The sequence below is a fragment of the Pecten maximus genome, chromosome 18 (genome assembly GCF_902652985.1).
Source record: "Pecten maximus chromosome 18, xPecMax1.1, whole genome shotgun sequence".
Lineage (NCBI taxonomy): Eukaryota > Metazoa > Mollusca > Bivalvia > Pectinida > Pectinidae > Pecten > Pecten maximus.
In genome coordinates this window covers 18,150,497-18,166,231 of record NC_047032.1, presented here as the reverse complement: position 1 = coordinate 18,166,231, position 15,735 = coordinate 18,150,497, and the positions used below count along the sequence as shown (strand labels likewise).

Below are 15,735 nucleotides of genomic sequence, written 5' to 3'. Positions count from 1 at the left end.
TCTCATATCATTGAAAGTACGTAACTATTGTTAAATATAAGCAATGTCAGGTCGTCCATTCTGATCTAACAGAGTTACTTCCCTTCGTGTCACTGAACGTATGAAGCATAACATACATAGATAACTCTGTAATAATTTATTTTAGTATTCATAAAAATCATAAAATTTATGAAAGTATGTTTTCGGATCTTATATTTTTGATAAATCTGTAACTGATTACTTCAGTTAAGTATTAATGAATGTAATCATGTATGCATTGGGTTACAAAAAGAGGGACATGGCCTAACAGTTCAGCTTCAAGTAATGAATCCGATTGTACAAGTGTAGATTGGTATAAATATAATCTGTAGGCAGTCTACTTAAATCAGTATGGCTAAACAGTAAATATGTAGATTTGAAGTCACACGAATTCCGGATTTTTTGTCCAGCTCGATTTTACTAATAACCATACTCCCCAATCAATTTTTATTTCAAAATGGTGAGTAGATCTATTCATTATAAATGTATACAAAAAGTCAAAATATTTATATAAGGCTGCTTAAAATGTATATATCTGTAACTATCGACATAATATTCAATTTTTAGATATTTTATCTATGATACCCAGAATGCATTGCACAGGAGGCAGAGAGGAAAATGGCGAGCTACATGTGCGTCTACAAAGCCGGGAAAAGGCTATTCCATAAACACGGGAAACGGCAATGAAAAACGGACCTAACACGTGATGCATTAGTAAAGGTCTTTTCGAAAGGTAATAATGATACACTGTCAATGCATATTTTTTTTATTAGAAATCTGCAATATCACCCTTTTGTCCGACCCGGTCTGGATGAAGACGAAGGAAGTACGTTTGTGTACGTTGTGCATACGAATTAATTGTTTGGCACTTTGCTAACGTCGGCCACACGTCTTGGTTTCTATAAATAGTGCATATTGTTATTTCAGTCATTACAGCAACTGTTAACGTGTTTTGTTGGACATAATGGACATTATGGGTGTTTAAACAGGGATTCGAATTTAGACGAGGTCAAAATGTCGAGAACGAGAATAATATTGTTTTATGTTTTAGTATTAGTCATTGATGCATTAACATGATAACATCATTCGTGTGAACGTTTTGAATCAATTGACTCATTTCTCACAAAGGACGAAATATGGAAGAAGGACAGGAGATGTGCTGTGTGTGTGCAAGGAACGGCAAGGCCAGCAAGCTGAAGATATATCAAATTAACTTTGATGAGGCCATTCGGTTCTGTGAAGATGACGAGGTAATATATTAATTAGAAAAGATGCCATTCTCCCTCTTATGAAATTTTAGCAAAACCAATTATTTCAGTATTTCAAGAATTGGTCACTCTAGTCCATATACTGACTTTTTATAAACATGTACACTGTTGTGTTGTATATGATACAACTTACCTGATTGCTACTTGCTAATAAAATATTAATGTACACATGCCATTATAATATAAAAGATTAACAAATTTGTTGTATTAACATCAGATTGAATTTCAACAAATAGTTCCTAATTATATTCTTCAACCTATGAAACCAAATTACTTAGTTTCACTTAAGACAGACAAGTGCTACTGGGCAGTACTTAGGGGTGTCATGGCTCAAAACCTAATATCAAAATGTTGAAGAAACCGGAAATTCTGTTGTGAAGTACACCATCGATTCATTCAAGTGACTTTTTGGATTTCACTTGTAAAATATTTTGGAAAGTTTACACCGGCTTTATATTATCCATTAATAACTGGCTTTATTTACACTTCATAACTTATTATATATTGAGCAATTAGCATGTCTTCCATATACTGTCAAGATAAAATGCCTATCATATATTTGCAAGTTAAAATATACAACAGATGAATCAATTATACTAGATTAATATGCTTATATTTTTGAGAAAAAAAAATCTTTTTAAAAGATAATTTTATAGTGTTGTGAATTGATGTTTAAATACTCTTGTTCCTTTTTTTTCAGTGTACATACCCTGCTGGTATGGATAATTCATCATGGGTCCTCAACAGAAAATTTTCAGAGCTGCAAGTCAGTAAGCCGTCAGTGGTAAAAAAGAAAAGTGTACCAGTACCACAACAGACACATCAATCTTCAATAAAATTTCCCAATTATAACCACGGAGCTCAAAAGAAAATATCCAATTCCAAGAGTCCAAAGAACCTTACTCCAGTGAAACCCACATTAAACACAAAACAAGGCCATTTGAAAACTGGACAGAATAACAATATGCATACTCCTCTTGCTTCATTATCAAAAACGGGACAGAGAGTTATATCCCGCAACAAGTTTCAGATGAAATCAGAGTCTCTAATTCCATTTCCTGCATTACAACTGTCTGCAGGAAAGCCCAAACCTGATACAGCAACTACAAAACAAAGGACAGGATGTGGACAATTCTTCAAATCTGTTACATCAAAAAAATCTGAAAAAAGTCCTGATGCAAGTAATTCCACTTCTGCCATGCAAACAACAGTAGATAAAGGTGATAAAGTTTGTTCTAGGACTAGAGATCATTTGATGGCATTTTATCCTCAGTGGCAGAATAAAGATGCTCTTTGCTGGATGGATGTCATACTGTGTTTGTTAGTCCACTGTAAGCAGGTTAACAAATTACAAAGCAGTGATCAAGATTCTGAAACCTCCATAGTTTGTACATTACTGAAGGCTTATGAACAAGCACTATCTTTGCTGAATAAAAGGTCAATCTCTAGGACTTCTGGTCAACCTGATGTTGACACGTCGGTGACAATATCAGATAATTCAAAGGTGAATTCCCACATTAACTCAGCATCTACATTATTGTCTGAGGAAAAGCTTGAAACGAGATTTCCAGATGAAGATGAGAACCACCTTGTCACAAACTCGGTCAAGAATGAGGAGGAAGTCAAAACCGGTGCAGGACTTAAGTTGCTGAAATCTGACTTTTTGAAATTGATGACATCTCATAGTGATTCAGAATATTCAAAAGTGTTTGATCTCCTTGGTGATGTTAGGGAGAAAATCTGGAACCTGCTTCATCCGCGCCTTCAGTGCAAAAAAGGCAAGAATGACAGTCCGGTGTTTGCTATCCCACTTTTGACAAAGAACAGTAAGGACCTGGAACATTTACTGTCTATCAAGTACAACTTCCATTTCAGCTGTACAAAATGTGGTCTCCAAGATGTTCGTCCCTACCAGAAAGTACTACCTACATTCCCTAACACTACAAAGAATTTTTCGATGAATGATCCGAAGTTCATACGACCCTGTTTCCGGTGCTTGGCTGATGGACAGACTATGACAATGGTGTTTGAAAGGTAATTGATTCATTTATTGTGTTCAATATTTCCAAAATAATTGAAAAATTAATGTTGTTCAAGCTAACTTTCATACTTTCATTATTTGAAGGAAAGATAAAGTATTAATGGAAAGGAAATAGGCATTTAATTGAATTGAGAGTTTATTCATAGTGGAATTAAAACTAATCATATAATAATTTAATTATTTTCAAATCTTGATAATTTGAAATTTTTATAGAAACAAGAATGGGTTAGTTATATTTGAATTGATAGCAACCTTTCAAATAGAAAAGAAAAGACCTTCATCTAAATTTTGATTTTGAATATTTTTTTTCTGTTTGTGAAAAAAAATGATTATCACTGGAATCCTAGTAAAACTTAAGCTGTGTTTAATATTGATTCTTTTTGTTTCAGACTGCCACCGGTCATCATGCTACATTTCCAAGAGGGTCTACACAGCAACAAGTTCTCGGGCTATGATTTCTACCATCAGGATCAACTTTACCAAGTCACAGGAGTAATTCAGTATAGAAATGACCCTGATCATTTCATAGCCTGGATACGTAATCCTAAAGGTAAGTCACTAAACAGTATTGTACAGACAGTATTGTACAGGTACCAATATTTTTTAATATTTCGAGTTTCAAATTTCTTAATATTGTGAATAATGTTTGTATTTAACAGAATACAAACATAAAACTAAAACTAGAGCTGTTACCGAGGTGGTGACAAGTAAACCCCCCGCTTTTCCACGATTGGTTTGGATACTTTGTGAAGCTGCCTTTTTATGGCATAATCACTTACATTGTCTTCAAATTTGTTTGATTTTGTATCCAGTAACTACTCAGCTGGCAGCCATTCCAAAAGGTCACGACAGATGATTCATTGAAAATTGACATTCGCATAGCCAGATCTCATAGCTGAACACTTGCTCTGTCGGATGAAACTCACCAATTTTTCTTGTTAAAAGTGGCATAATTTGTTTAAAAGGACTACTTGGGGAAAATCACAATTTTCGTTGCGGGGGGTATAACTAGGTTTCTCATATCTCAATTTTTTTTTATTTTCTTTTATATGGGAAATATTTCTGAGAAAATTTAAACAGAATTTGGACTCTGTGATTTTTACAGGCATATGCACAAATTCACTAGGCTTGCCATGTATAAAATTCTTAAACTCTTTCCAGTCATCACAAATTGAAAAATCTTTGGTGTAAATGAGAAGCACTAGGAAAAAAACCTATCATATATATATTGATACTTCATTTTTCTGTTATCTTTAAAAGATCTCACCTTAACTTTAAATAATTTTGAAGTTAAATTTCTTGTTTTATTAAATGGCATTAACATTCTATTTCATCTATTGCAGTAGAGCTCTGGATGGAATGCAACGACCTGAAGTCACCAATCTGTCAGTTTGATCAAAGCAGCCCCAACTTCCCAGCAGGCCAAGTCCATATCATGATGTGGGAGGCTGTTGGACCAGAGGATTGCAATGATGTCCAAGATAGCACAAAGATGGCGTGTAACAGGGATTCTGTTGGTAATGGTCATATAGAGGTATCCATGGATACCAGCATATCAAATGAGAATGACTTGATGTCATATGTTACAGGGAAAGTGGACAATATGAATTCTGTCGCCAGCTATTGTAGCAGTGATGCTGTTTCTACGCCAACCTGCTTGGGTTCACTTCCTACACAGAAGTCAATAAATATGACTCCCATAGGAGATTGCCATTTGCCAACGGTTGTTTCAGAAACTAACGGAACATCAACAGCCCACCAGGTTACATCAGCTAAACACACGGGGAAGGTAGCAAGTGTATTGTTAGACCAGATATTGAGTAGAGCTAATACTCAGAAGCCTGGAGATGTGAAAAGGTTTCAACTAAGAAATATTAATGCAAGTGCTCTACCTGGCGATAAGAAAGGTTATTATGGTGCTTCAAACTTCAGCAAGTCAACAAGTGTTTCAACACACACTGACAAAATACTCAACAAAACCAAGGATAATGTCACCCTCCTTCGAAATATGAGAAATCCTAGACCACCACAAGTTTGTAATGATTCCAGAGATCATCCTAATGCTGCAAACCTGCGATGTTTACCAGGTCAAGGTTCATTAAGTTTTCTAACTCGTATTCTTGGCAACAATAAAAGTAAGACAACAGTATCTCCGGTTGTAAAAGGGAAAGTTTTTGAAGGATACAAGTCCAAAACATTTGATGCAGCAATTTTCACTTCAAAGAGCAGAACCAAAAGTATGTCTGCTGAAGTAGACACAGAATCCTTGACCAGCAGACCAAACAGTCCTGCACTCAGCTGTCACAGTGACTCATTTGTCATCCAGAAAAGAAAATCTGAATTAGTGTCGGAAAATAATAAACTGCCAGCTCTGAAACGACGAAGGTCACAAGATACAAATTTCACCTTGGTATGTCCACAGGTCCGCATGAAATCTCTAAGTCTTGACACCGCTACATCACTGACAAAGGAACTACCAATCTCTAATGCATCGAGTAGTATGAACGACAGCATCGTAGAAACAGCCGCCATTGGCAGCCAGTGTAGTAGTAATACTGAGTTGCTTACCTCAGCTGTAAGGAATGACTGTACTTTTCAGGAGTCAGATATCCTGCAAAATCTCTACAGTGCCTTGAATATCGACATGCCAGCTAATACTGATGACAGCAAGTCGCCCATGAAAGCTGTCGGAACTGCACCGGTGGACGTTGAAAATATCCCAGACATTTCTGATCTAGACAATTTCATCAACACTAGCTGTGATTCAAGTATGGAAGACAACTTTGATGACTTTTTGTCTGAACTTTGAGTTTACAAATTTGGAATCAAGATTGATTTAAATGTTCTTCAGTTTATTTTAAAAGACAGGTTAAATTAAAGGCAGAAAATAAGACAGGTTAAATTAAAGGCAGATAACGTTATTTGGGAAGAACAAAACTGTATTATGTAAACTTATGAAATTTTCCTGAATTATTCCTTTGCCTTAGATATTTATATATGCAAAATCTTGTTTTTACTGGCATTTTCAGATAATTATTTTTTGAATAGCAGCAAACTTAGAGATTCATTGAAGTCATTTGGATTTCATTATCAGATTTGGAGGCAAATTTGAAACTTTTATTTTGTCTTTATTGAAAAGTTAACTTAAGAAGTTTCCCATTTGAAACATACTTTGAAACGATCATGCCCTCGATTTCCATGCTTGAGTTTTAAGTTGGAGTTTGTAAGTATATTTACAATTTTTCCTGTCATTTTTTTCAAATCCAGTTTATCATAAGATGCATGTTTTAGTAATTCTGAAGTGTATATAATTTGAGGATTGTTTTCCATATTGAAATGTTGCAAAGAGGTAAGTACTGAAGGAAGATTGGAATTTATCTTAAGAGTTTGCAGATTAAAAGAAAATAACATTGAGAGTAGCAAAAGAAAATTGATTATGAATGGAAATGTATGGTGAAATGTATAGTCTTACTATAAACAGTTAAAGCAGTAGAAGAATGAAAGTGAATTATAAAAACTTGAAAGGAACTTGTGTCCCCATGTTCATGTTCAAATACCCATTGTCACGATTCATATTTTGTTATTTTCTTTTTATACATTTGTTACTATTGTTGAACATTTTTATAGACTGTTAATTTTGAAATACAAATTGAAAAATGTGTAATAGTCAAGTTTCTTTTTAGAATTAATTCGGAACTAGAAATGGGAATCTGTGATTTGGTACATATATACCAAGCAAAAGGGAGGTAATTATGGAGTTGCATTTTGAAAATCAAGGTAGAGACTTGTCAATGACATAATTAATGTAAACCATCTTGGTTAAATGTATGCCAAATGTTTATTTGGATATTAGTTCCATGAATCATTGAACGCACAGACAACAGATGAAATATTTTGGTGTAGAAAACAATCCTTTAGGTTCTTGTGTCTTGTAATTGTTGAATATGGTAAAATGCATGACAGGTTTTCAATACTTTGGACTGTCAGGTTTTGTTTTCTCCCATACGTCATGGTTGCAATTTATAGCTTAAAGGGGATGAGGGTGTGTATAGTCTTTGGAATATTGAAAAGGTATTCCAGTTTCTTCCAATTTTCTCTCAATTGTTATCATTATCAATTTCAAGGAAAGGTTAGCAAGCTATATCCTGCTTGATAACATTTACCACATATTAAACTGGTCTGTTCTACCAACTCACGCCGCCCTGTCGTAAATATCCTAAGATGCCTGTCATGATACTACTGTGACATCATAAATTATTTATGATGTGATGATAAATGTGATGTCACACAATTGTCGCAGTAGAGAAAAACATAGCGTCTGAGTCAATATTCACTTGTATTATATTCAACTATATTAAGTTTTTATTTATATCAAAAATACGAGTTGAGATGATCAACAGAATCTAACACGTGTGGCTTTTTAATTTAATATTTAATTCATTAAATGAGTTCAATATTTGATATGCCGCAAGTCTGGTAAATGATATTGTACCAGGCTCGTAACATATTTACATTGTGCTCATTTCAAGGGTGTATGGTATGCTATACATATTCTCAAAAATCAGTATGAAGATATTAAAGTCAATATCTTGGAGATATCTTTAGTTTTAGCCCGAGGTGGTTAAATTGGTAAAATTATAGGCATCAAGTAGAAAAAAAGTTTGCAATTTTACCATTTTTTTTTATTTCATGAAATTAAGCACAACTTTTGAGTTAATTTTTATTTTATAGGAGAAGAAAAACACAACTTTGAATGAAGCTCGGATAATTATACATCCAAGCAAAGATACTTTTTAGATCTTGGTTTAAGTACATACATTAAGGGAAAGTATGGTAGGAACTAAAATTATTTGGTTGTATTTGAGATGTAGGGTTTGTGAGCAACATTTGATTTGTGTAGGTCTTTGATGGAAAAATATTGTTTAAGTTACCATAAAGATTGGTTTAGTATATTGCCAGTCATGGTTACTGGTGAAAAGGGCATAGTAGAGGTTACCGAGATGGCTAAAATTTCTCTTGGTATATATCTAGAAACTTGTCTTGAAATGACTCGAGTTTTATATCAAATAATTAATTTTGTATTTTTGTTATCTCACTTTCATTATTCGGTGACAAGTTGAGAACAACTGATGGATATTGCCTATGTGTCAGCGTTCCACCCCAGAACATTCATTTTTAAAAGCATAGAAGTCCATAATTGAACATCCCACACTCTTGATACTTAGTAAATATATTCATTAGAGGTGTAGGAGCGATGATACAGCGAAATGTGCGTGGTTGTGTTTATTTTCGCTTTTTCAATTTTATTATGTATTGGACTATCCCCCTTCCCCTTTTTTTGACATCAAAACTCAATTAACTTTGTTCAATGTTTTTTTTTTGTTCCATAAGTATGTATTTCACACTTGTCTCATTTATAATGACAAAATGACAATTCTGTTTTGGAAGTATTTTAATTTGTTTTCTGAATTTCCTTGGAACATCAAATCTTAATTTGTTGTGATAGCTTTTTGGAAATTTATTCAACTTCACATAAAATATCTACTGTTTGTGTATACAAGATGCAATGATTTGGTATTGCGATTTTATATCCTTAGAAGTTTCTGAAATCTTAATGTAATCATTTTGCAATGGCTGCTGCCAGTGTGCTTCATTGATTGCACTTGCTGATGCTATATTATTATGAAGTTTTGAGACCATTTCAATATGAAACTTACATGATCACAATTTTAATTAGGAAATGTAAATATGTTCCATTTGGTCAAGAGTCATTTTTTATTGTGTCAAAAGTCTGTTGAAATAATTTGTTAACAGTACTAGTGGTACTTTAAATTTATCAATTGATAATGATAACTTCTATGTAATATCCTTAGAACAGTTGTGCTTGTAAAGATATTCAATTGGATACTCATGTTAACCCTTGCCACTATTTAAATATGTTATTGTTTGTCAAAAGTCAAGATCGTGTCAAAAATTATTAATGTTCCCACTATAATAGCTAGGAAATGGAATATCTATGGAGTACTTTTTGGAATACAAATGAATCATGGGAATATGAAAAAAAAATTCAAGGAATTTCGATGAAGCTTCATACAACACCAATGTATTGATTCCAACATCAACGTCCGTCTCACATAAAACTGGAAGTTTGCAAGGTCATGATTCTCTTTGAAAGGAACATTCGTTGGTCTGTTTCTTGCTATCTTGATAGTCTGTATCTTGAACAGTTCTAGTTAATCAGGTCTGCTTCTACGTTTGACGTTTGACACGTAGTGCATTTACATGATGTCGTCTGTCTGTGGTTTTATAATGACAATGTGTAACGACAAGATGAAAAAGAATCCTTCCTTTTCTGACCTGTTCTTTCTCAAGATAGCTGCTAACATGGAAAGGCCCTTCGGTTTTGTCTGAACCTTGTGCCACAGAATGGCTGCACTAAAGAGTCGTCTGGTGAAGTGAAAAAATGCCTGTCCAAATTATCCGCTTCGATGAAAGTGCCAGTCCGTCTGTCCATTTACAGTTTCACGCCATTTCGTCATTACGTCATTTCTTGACACACTCTTAAACAATTGTTGTGATCGTACAGACATCAGAATAGTATTTGAATTGAAAAAGGTTTGATTATTTTCATTCTGTTTAAAAGGACGATGAATTTGTCCGTGGCCTGTGGTTTTTAGACTATCTCTTGTCCGTTCGCCAATCAACAATTTGTGAACTGTGGTCTTAGACGTTGGCATGAAAAGCCACCATTTCTACTTCAGTTTCTTTATTGGTTATATGAGGTCATGATGTCGTCTGATTGGTACAGTTAGTATTTACCCTATATACAAAAATGGTGTCGTCTTCGTGGTCATCTATGCTGAAAAAACGTTTGTTGTTTTTGAGGTAGTGTTCTTTGTAGGAAAAGTCGTCATAATTATGGAACAATAAGAAGACTACTGACAAGCTCAAGTCTGTTCGTCTAAAGATGGCTTCAATTTCGACCATCATTGCTTTATTTTCCTGAATTGTCGAAATGTAGGAGAACCATGCATTGGTACTTACGGGTTTTCGTCCAACCGTCGTCTGCTGAAAAGAAAACCATGCATTGCTTCTAATTTAAAGACTAGTCCGTTCGTCTACCAATGTTTCAAATCCAACAGTCGCTGCTGTGGGAAAGCCCTGTCATCAATTTGTCTAAAGTAAACCTTGTGCCTTTCACATAATAGCTTCACATCAAAGAGTCGTCTGTGGTAAAGTGATGTTTTAAATTCATCAATGGCGCTTTGTTCTAGTCGTCCCGGTTGGTGTAAGTGCCAGTCCGTCTGTCCTTTAAGTTATCCTTATATCAGTATCAACTCCAGTTTTATCTTTAGCAGATGAGATCACAGAAACAATGTAGTACATGTATGTGAATTGAAGTCGTCTGTTACTGTGAAAAATGTTTCATTTCCAGTCTTTTAATAGGACAATCTGTCATTGTCGTCTCCATTGGTGTGTGTATCATAAGTCAGTGCATGTTTGGTGGTAATAAGTTTTGCAGGACATTTGAAGTTGTCTTTTTATGGCACAAACAACTTGAGATATGAAAAAATCCAGTCCGTTCGTCTACTAGTGCTTAACGTCCAACAGTCGTCTACAGAAAAAAGTAGAACTACCAATGGTCTGCGGAAACAAAACGATGTAGAGCAAATGAAAAAAAAATCAGTCCTTTCGTCAACCACTGTTTCACGTCCAACGGTCGTCTACAGAAATTCTGAAAGTTCAGTCCGTTCGTCATAGAACAAAACCATGAATTACTACTCAAATGTTCGGTCCGTTCGTCAGAGAACAAAACCATGAATTGGTACTCAAAAGTTCAGTCTGTTCGTCATAGAACAAAACCATGAATTGCTACTCAAAAGTTTGTCTATCACTGTTTCACGTCCAACGGTCGTCTACAGAGATTTTCACTAGTCCAGTCCGTTCGTCAGAGAACAAAATTATGTCTGTTCGGCTACCATGTTCTCTCGTCCAGGAGTCGTCTGATTAGGAAAACACATCCACTGAGTGAAAAAGTCTAGACAATGCGTTTTCTATTTAATGTTTAGTTCGTTGGTCCAACAATACTTCACTCGGTTGTCTGATGTGATCAAAGTCGTGCAGTGCCACTAGAAGCCCAGTCTAGACTATTGATTCTCCTCCAGGAGTCGTCTGCTGAGAAAACAAATGCACTGCTACTGAAAAGTTCTGTCCATTTGTCTACCACTGTTATCAATATCATGCATATTTTGTCTTGTATTTTAATCAGTCGTCTACCGAGAGCAAATCCGTGCAGCGTAAGTAAAAGGTCAGCCTGTTTCGTCTGCCAGTTTCATGCGCAATAGTCGTCTGCTGAGAATGTGGGAACGGTCATCTGAATAAAACCTTTTAGAGCTTCTGGAATGGTCCAGTCCGTCCACCCACGAGTGGATTGCTATGGCGAAGTGTACGTCTGTCTGTTCGTCCATTAATGGAACATGGTCAAAATGTACATCGTGGTTTCTTAACCAGTCATTGAGATGGTCTTGTTTCGGCAATGTGATAAAGTCGTCTGCTATTGAATGCAACAAGAATTTTAAAAGACAAATTTGTCAAGCGCAGGGCTTCTGATTGGTATATTGATACTGACTTGTCATTTGCCTTTTGAAAAGACAATCCATACATGATATTGCCTGTTAAAGTCGTCTTCGGCAGGTAACAGAGATGTCTCGTCTCTAATACAGTATTAAGTGACGAAATTAACTCATCAGTGGTCTGCTGATGAAGAACTAAATATTTCAATAACAATGTTTGCTTTTTGACAGACATTAGTCCAGTTTTCTTTCTATATTCCTTCAAACCTGTCTGTAATTTTGAAATACTTGTACCGCTTTCATGATTAACAAGGTTGGACCAGTCTGTTCATCAAATATGCTTCGGTTCTTTAACCTTTCATTCCTTTAAAGAAAAAGACGAAAGAATACCACAAATTAACGTTCCAGTTATGAGAACGTTATATATAGACAAAGAAAAGTCTTCTTTAATCCCAAGCTGAAATATCGAAGCGGCAACCAAATTGAAGTGTTGTGAAGGCGTATTGTTAAACTCTGTAAATTATTGTCAAAATCTAATTAGCAGTTATAAGGTGTCTACATCGGGAAAGGAGGTTGCTGCCATGAACGTGCATCACGATGTACACTGAACGACTATCAGCGGATTCCAGTTGCGTGGAGGTCGGTGTTTGTCAAAGGAAGACCAGCAATGCCTATGTTAATAAGGACCAGACGAAGAAGCCCTGATGCAATGACGAAGATGATACCGAGATGATCCTAGCCACGGTAACATTGTTGATTTTTGACATGATCTTCATTTACTCTATGTAAATATATGTTTATTGTTGTAATACTTTCACATTAACTGATAGGACTTTGCGAATGAAAACGCATGAAGATAAATGCCATTGTAAAAATGAACACATCTGTAGTAATCTTTGATTCTCATTGTGAACATTCTTGTTTAAATAAGAAAGTTTGATTAAAAAGTTACGGCAATAAATGTATTGTTTCCATTCTTGTCTGGAAAGTAAACGTTGTAACTGATTATTGATATAAGATATTTGGTTTTGGGAAGATAACATTATCTCTTTGTTTCTTATTCATATTTAAATGTCTAAGAAAAATTAGCGTTTCCACAAAATAAATTAATATCGTTCTTGTTCTCCTTAACAGAGGTACGGTATATATAATACTTTTGACTTGCATACAGCCACCTACTTCACAACTACTCGACAGTAATTAGTACGTACAATGACATCTTTGTTATTTGGAAATTAATTTGTACAGTATGGAGACCACCCCCCAACCATAGTAAGAACTCGCAATTTTTTTTCATTAAGGATATCCATCTCTTTGAAATGCTCCAAAATCACTGCTGGAATTTTTACATATTTTAGCGTAGCAATATATCTCGTTTTCGGATTTATTTTGATCAAAAATAAGTTGAAGGTCACAGTGTATTTAGCTACATATTATAATGTGAACAATGATCTTGAAGAAATACGTCTAATAATCGTGTATAACGAATCCGAAACGATACAGAATGCCTCGGAAATAATCAATATTGATATGTCATTCAATCACTATTTCCCCGGATCCTAACGGGTCAAAATTGATGACTTCTCCAAACAGGTCAAACATTCATGCACCGTGCATGGTCGAATCCACTGTTATGATCAACATTGATACCGTTAAATGCATACACGACCTTTAAATAACTATATTGGATGTGTAACGCTATTATGTATAACCACTATAGATAATGAAAACCTACGTAACATGTATTATAAAAAGTCTTTGTAGGATTCATGTTAAACTAACAGCATATATACAATATGTACTTCTAACAGCGAATGACACTTAATGTCACTGTCGGAAAATATTATTGAAGATACAAAAGACCTAATGCAGTGCAAAACGATTCTTATGGTTTAAGCAAAACCACGTTGACGTGTCTCTGTTCGACATTTTCCTAGTTGTTTTTTCAAACATCCACCGAAGGTAAACAGTATTTTAAAATCCGTAGATATAGATTCATAGAACATGTTCTAAGGTATAATATTCATTAGAAACAATCACTGTTCAATTTTTGATATTATACAGTTAAAATCGCTTTAAGCGTTAACGAAATAACATTTCACCATCTGACGGATTTGAGAGCGAGCTGTGAATGTAAACTTTATTTGGTGTCATCTCAAAAGACTGGCCTATTTTCAAGGAGATTTCTGTTTACAATGTCGAACGTTCAAAATTAAGGATGTCGCCTGTGCGACGTAAGTATGTGGATGCGGTTGCATTCCAAACGTTTTAATAGTATATTTGTATATCTCCAGTATAGAGTATATCTCTGTTCATCTTTAATATACATAATAAAATTTCAGTATGCATATGTTTATAAGTAACAGTCCTCACAAGTATGCGCATGAATTATATTAACTCGGCCAAGTCGGCGAGAGGCAAAGTCGTTCCCAAGGTCCATATCGTGGAAATGAAGAAATGAATGCCTAATCTGCTGTCTAAGAAATGCATGGTCATATTACAAATAACCGCATGGTTTAAGTCAACGAAGAATTACATTTGTCTATTCCAACTGATGGTAGACCGGTTATGGAAATCACATCATTAAAAAAATCTTAAAAAATAAAATACTCAAGTATCCATTGCGTCATTATCAATGATTTTATATGTGGGTTACACCATGCGTATAAAACTTGTATCCTTATGTTATTAAGTATAAACTATAGACGAAATGCATTGATATCTTAACAGACCCCTTGCCTTTTGATGGACATGTTTAGTTGCAGTGTTTACATAATAATGTTAAGTTGAAGATACTGGCTCAGCAGATTTAGGGATGATGTTTCATCCCTTGCGTAACAAATGGCGTCATGCTTTCTGGATGGGAATATGATATACTGCCGCTTTTACTTTTTGAGACCGGTTTATTATCAGGGAGATTTATATTGATAAAGTATTCTACATTACATTAATTATTCTATTTAACACTTCGAATATCAATTTTGTGAGCTACATTTTGTAAACTGGTATCCGGATAAGGTCTCCCAGACCTTATTGTAATGAACAATTCCCGTGACTGACACGTGATCAAACCCTGCTAATTTTTATCGTACATAGTAGCCCTATGGGTTGGTAGAACGTAACGGCTAACCTTCAAGACCAGCTCCTTTTCAATAAATATTTTTCAGTAAGGAATCCATGACTCATTTTATAGCACATGGTCATATGTAACCGTAAAACACAAATATAGCTCGTATTCCCAGCACACTCACATCCGACAGTTAATGGAAATGTCTATAAGATATTCATACTTACAGCATCATTAAACAGCACATATATTAAAAATGAAAATGACAGAAAAACGGCCTTCATACATGTAACGATCAGGTAATCTCCGTATATGCATGGATAAGCATAATTACCTACATGTGAATGTACAAAAACTATAACAAACAAGCATTCTGTGAGTATTGCTAAACCAATACATGTCCCCTACCGCCGCTCTCAAGTTTAAACTTTAGCCAAATTTGAGTAAAAATGTTTAGCCAAAACTGAAACATGATCATTTTATGAAAATAAGTTCATTCCAAACAATGTGTAAATTCAACTCTATTGAGAATACAGAGAAAACAGTTAAGTCTATAATATGGAAAAAAAATAAAAAATGGAAATAATTTTTTCGTTTTTAAACGTACAGAAGTAAAGCGAACACACCCAAAGAACCTCTATGCGATGAATCAGCATCCTAATACCATTATTAAGTGAATGGTGTGCCATTATAAAACTTTAACTAAAACTTTAGCCTGAAGAATACAGAGAAAAAAATTAATATGGCAAAAAAAAACAAAAAAAAACA

At 34.7% G+C, this 15,735-nt stretch overlaps 1 protein-coding gene across 2 annotated transcripts; it reads left to right on the top strand.

The window, feature by feature from the left end:
• Positions 1-602: 602 nt before the first annotated feature.
• LOC117316608 lies at positions 603-10,947 on the top strand. 2 transcript variants are annotated; one of them, XM_033871279.1, is made up of 5 exons: positions 603-751; positions 1,147-1,268; positions 1,987-3,320; positions 3,717-3,877; positions 4,674-10,947. In XM_033871279.1, the coding sequence occupies exons 2-5, from the start codon at positions 1,155-1,157 to the stop codon at positions 6,134-6,136; spliced, it is 3,072 nt and encodes a 1,023-aa protein (XP_033727170.1). In that variant the 5' UTR covers positions 603-751; positions 1,147-1,154; the 3' UTR covers positions 6,137-10,947. The 2 variants fall into 2 exon arrangements, with proteins under 2 accessions (XP_033727170.1, XP_033727167.1); XM_033871276.1 differs by having other exon boundaries at positions 4,671-10,947.
• The last annotated feature ends 4,788 nt before the right edge of the window (positions 10,948-15,735 follow it).

What these genes read in the sequence shown, in the direction of transcription:
- LOC117316608 (XM_033871276.1), top strand. Translation starts at nt 1,155, where the DNA reads ATGGAAGAAGGACAGGAGATGTGCTGTGTGTGTGCAAGGAACGGCAAG. An exon ending in GGTTCTGTGAAGATGACGAG is followed by an intron (nt 1,269 to 1,986) that starts GTAATATATTAA and finishes CTTTTTTTTCAG; the next exon opens with TGTACATACCCTGCTGGTAT. An exon ending in CTGGATACGTAATCCTAAAG is followed by an intron (nt 3,878 to 4,670) that starts GTAAGTCACTAA and finishes CATCTATTGCAG; the next exon opens with TAGAGCTCTGGATGGAATGC.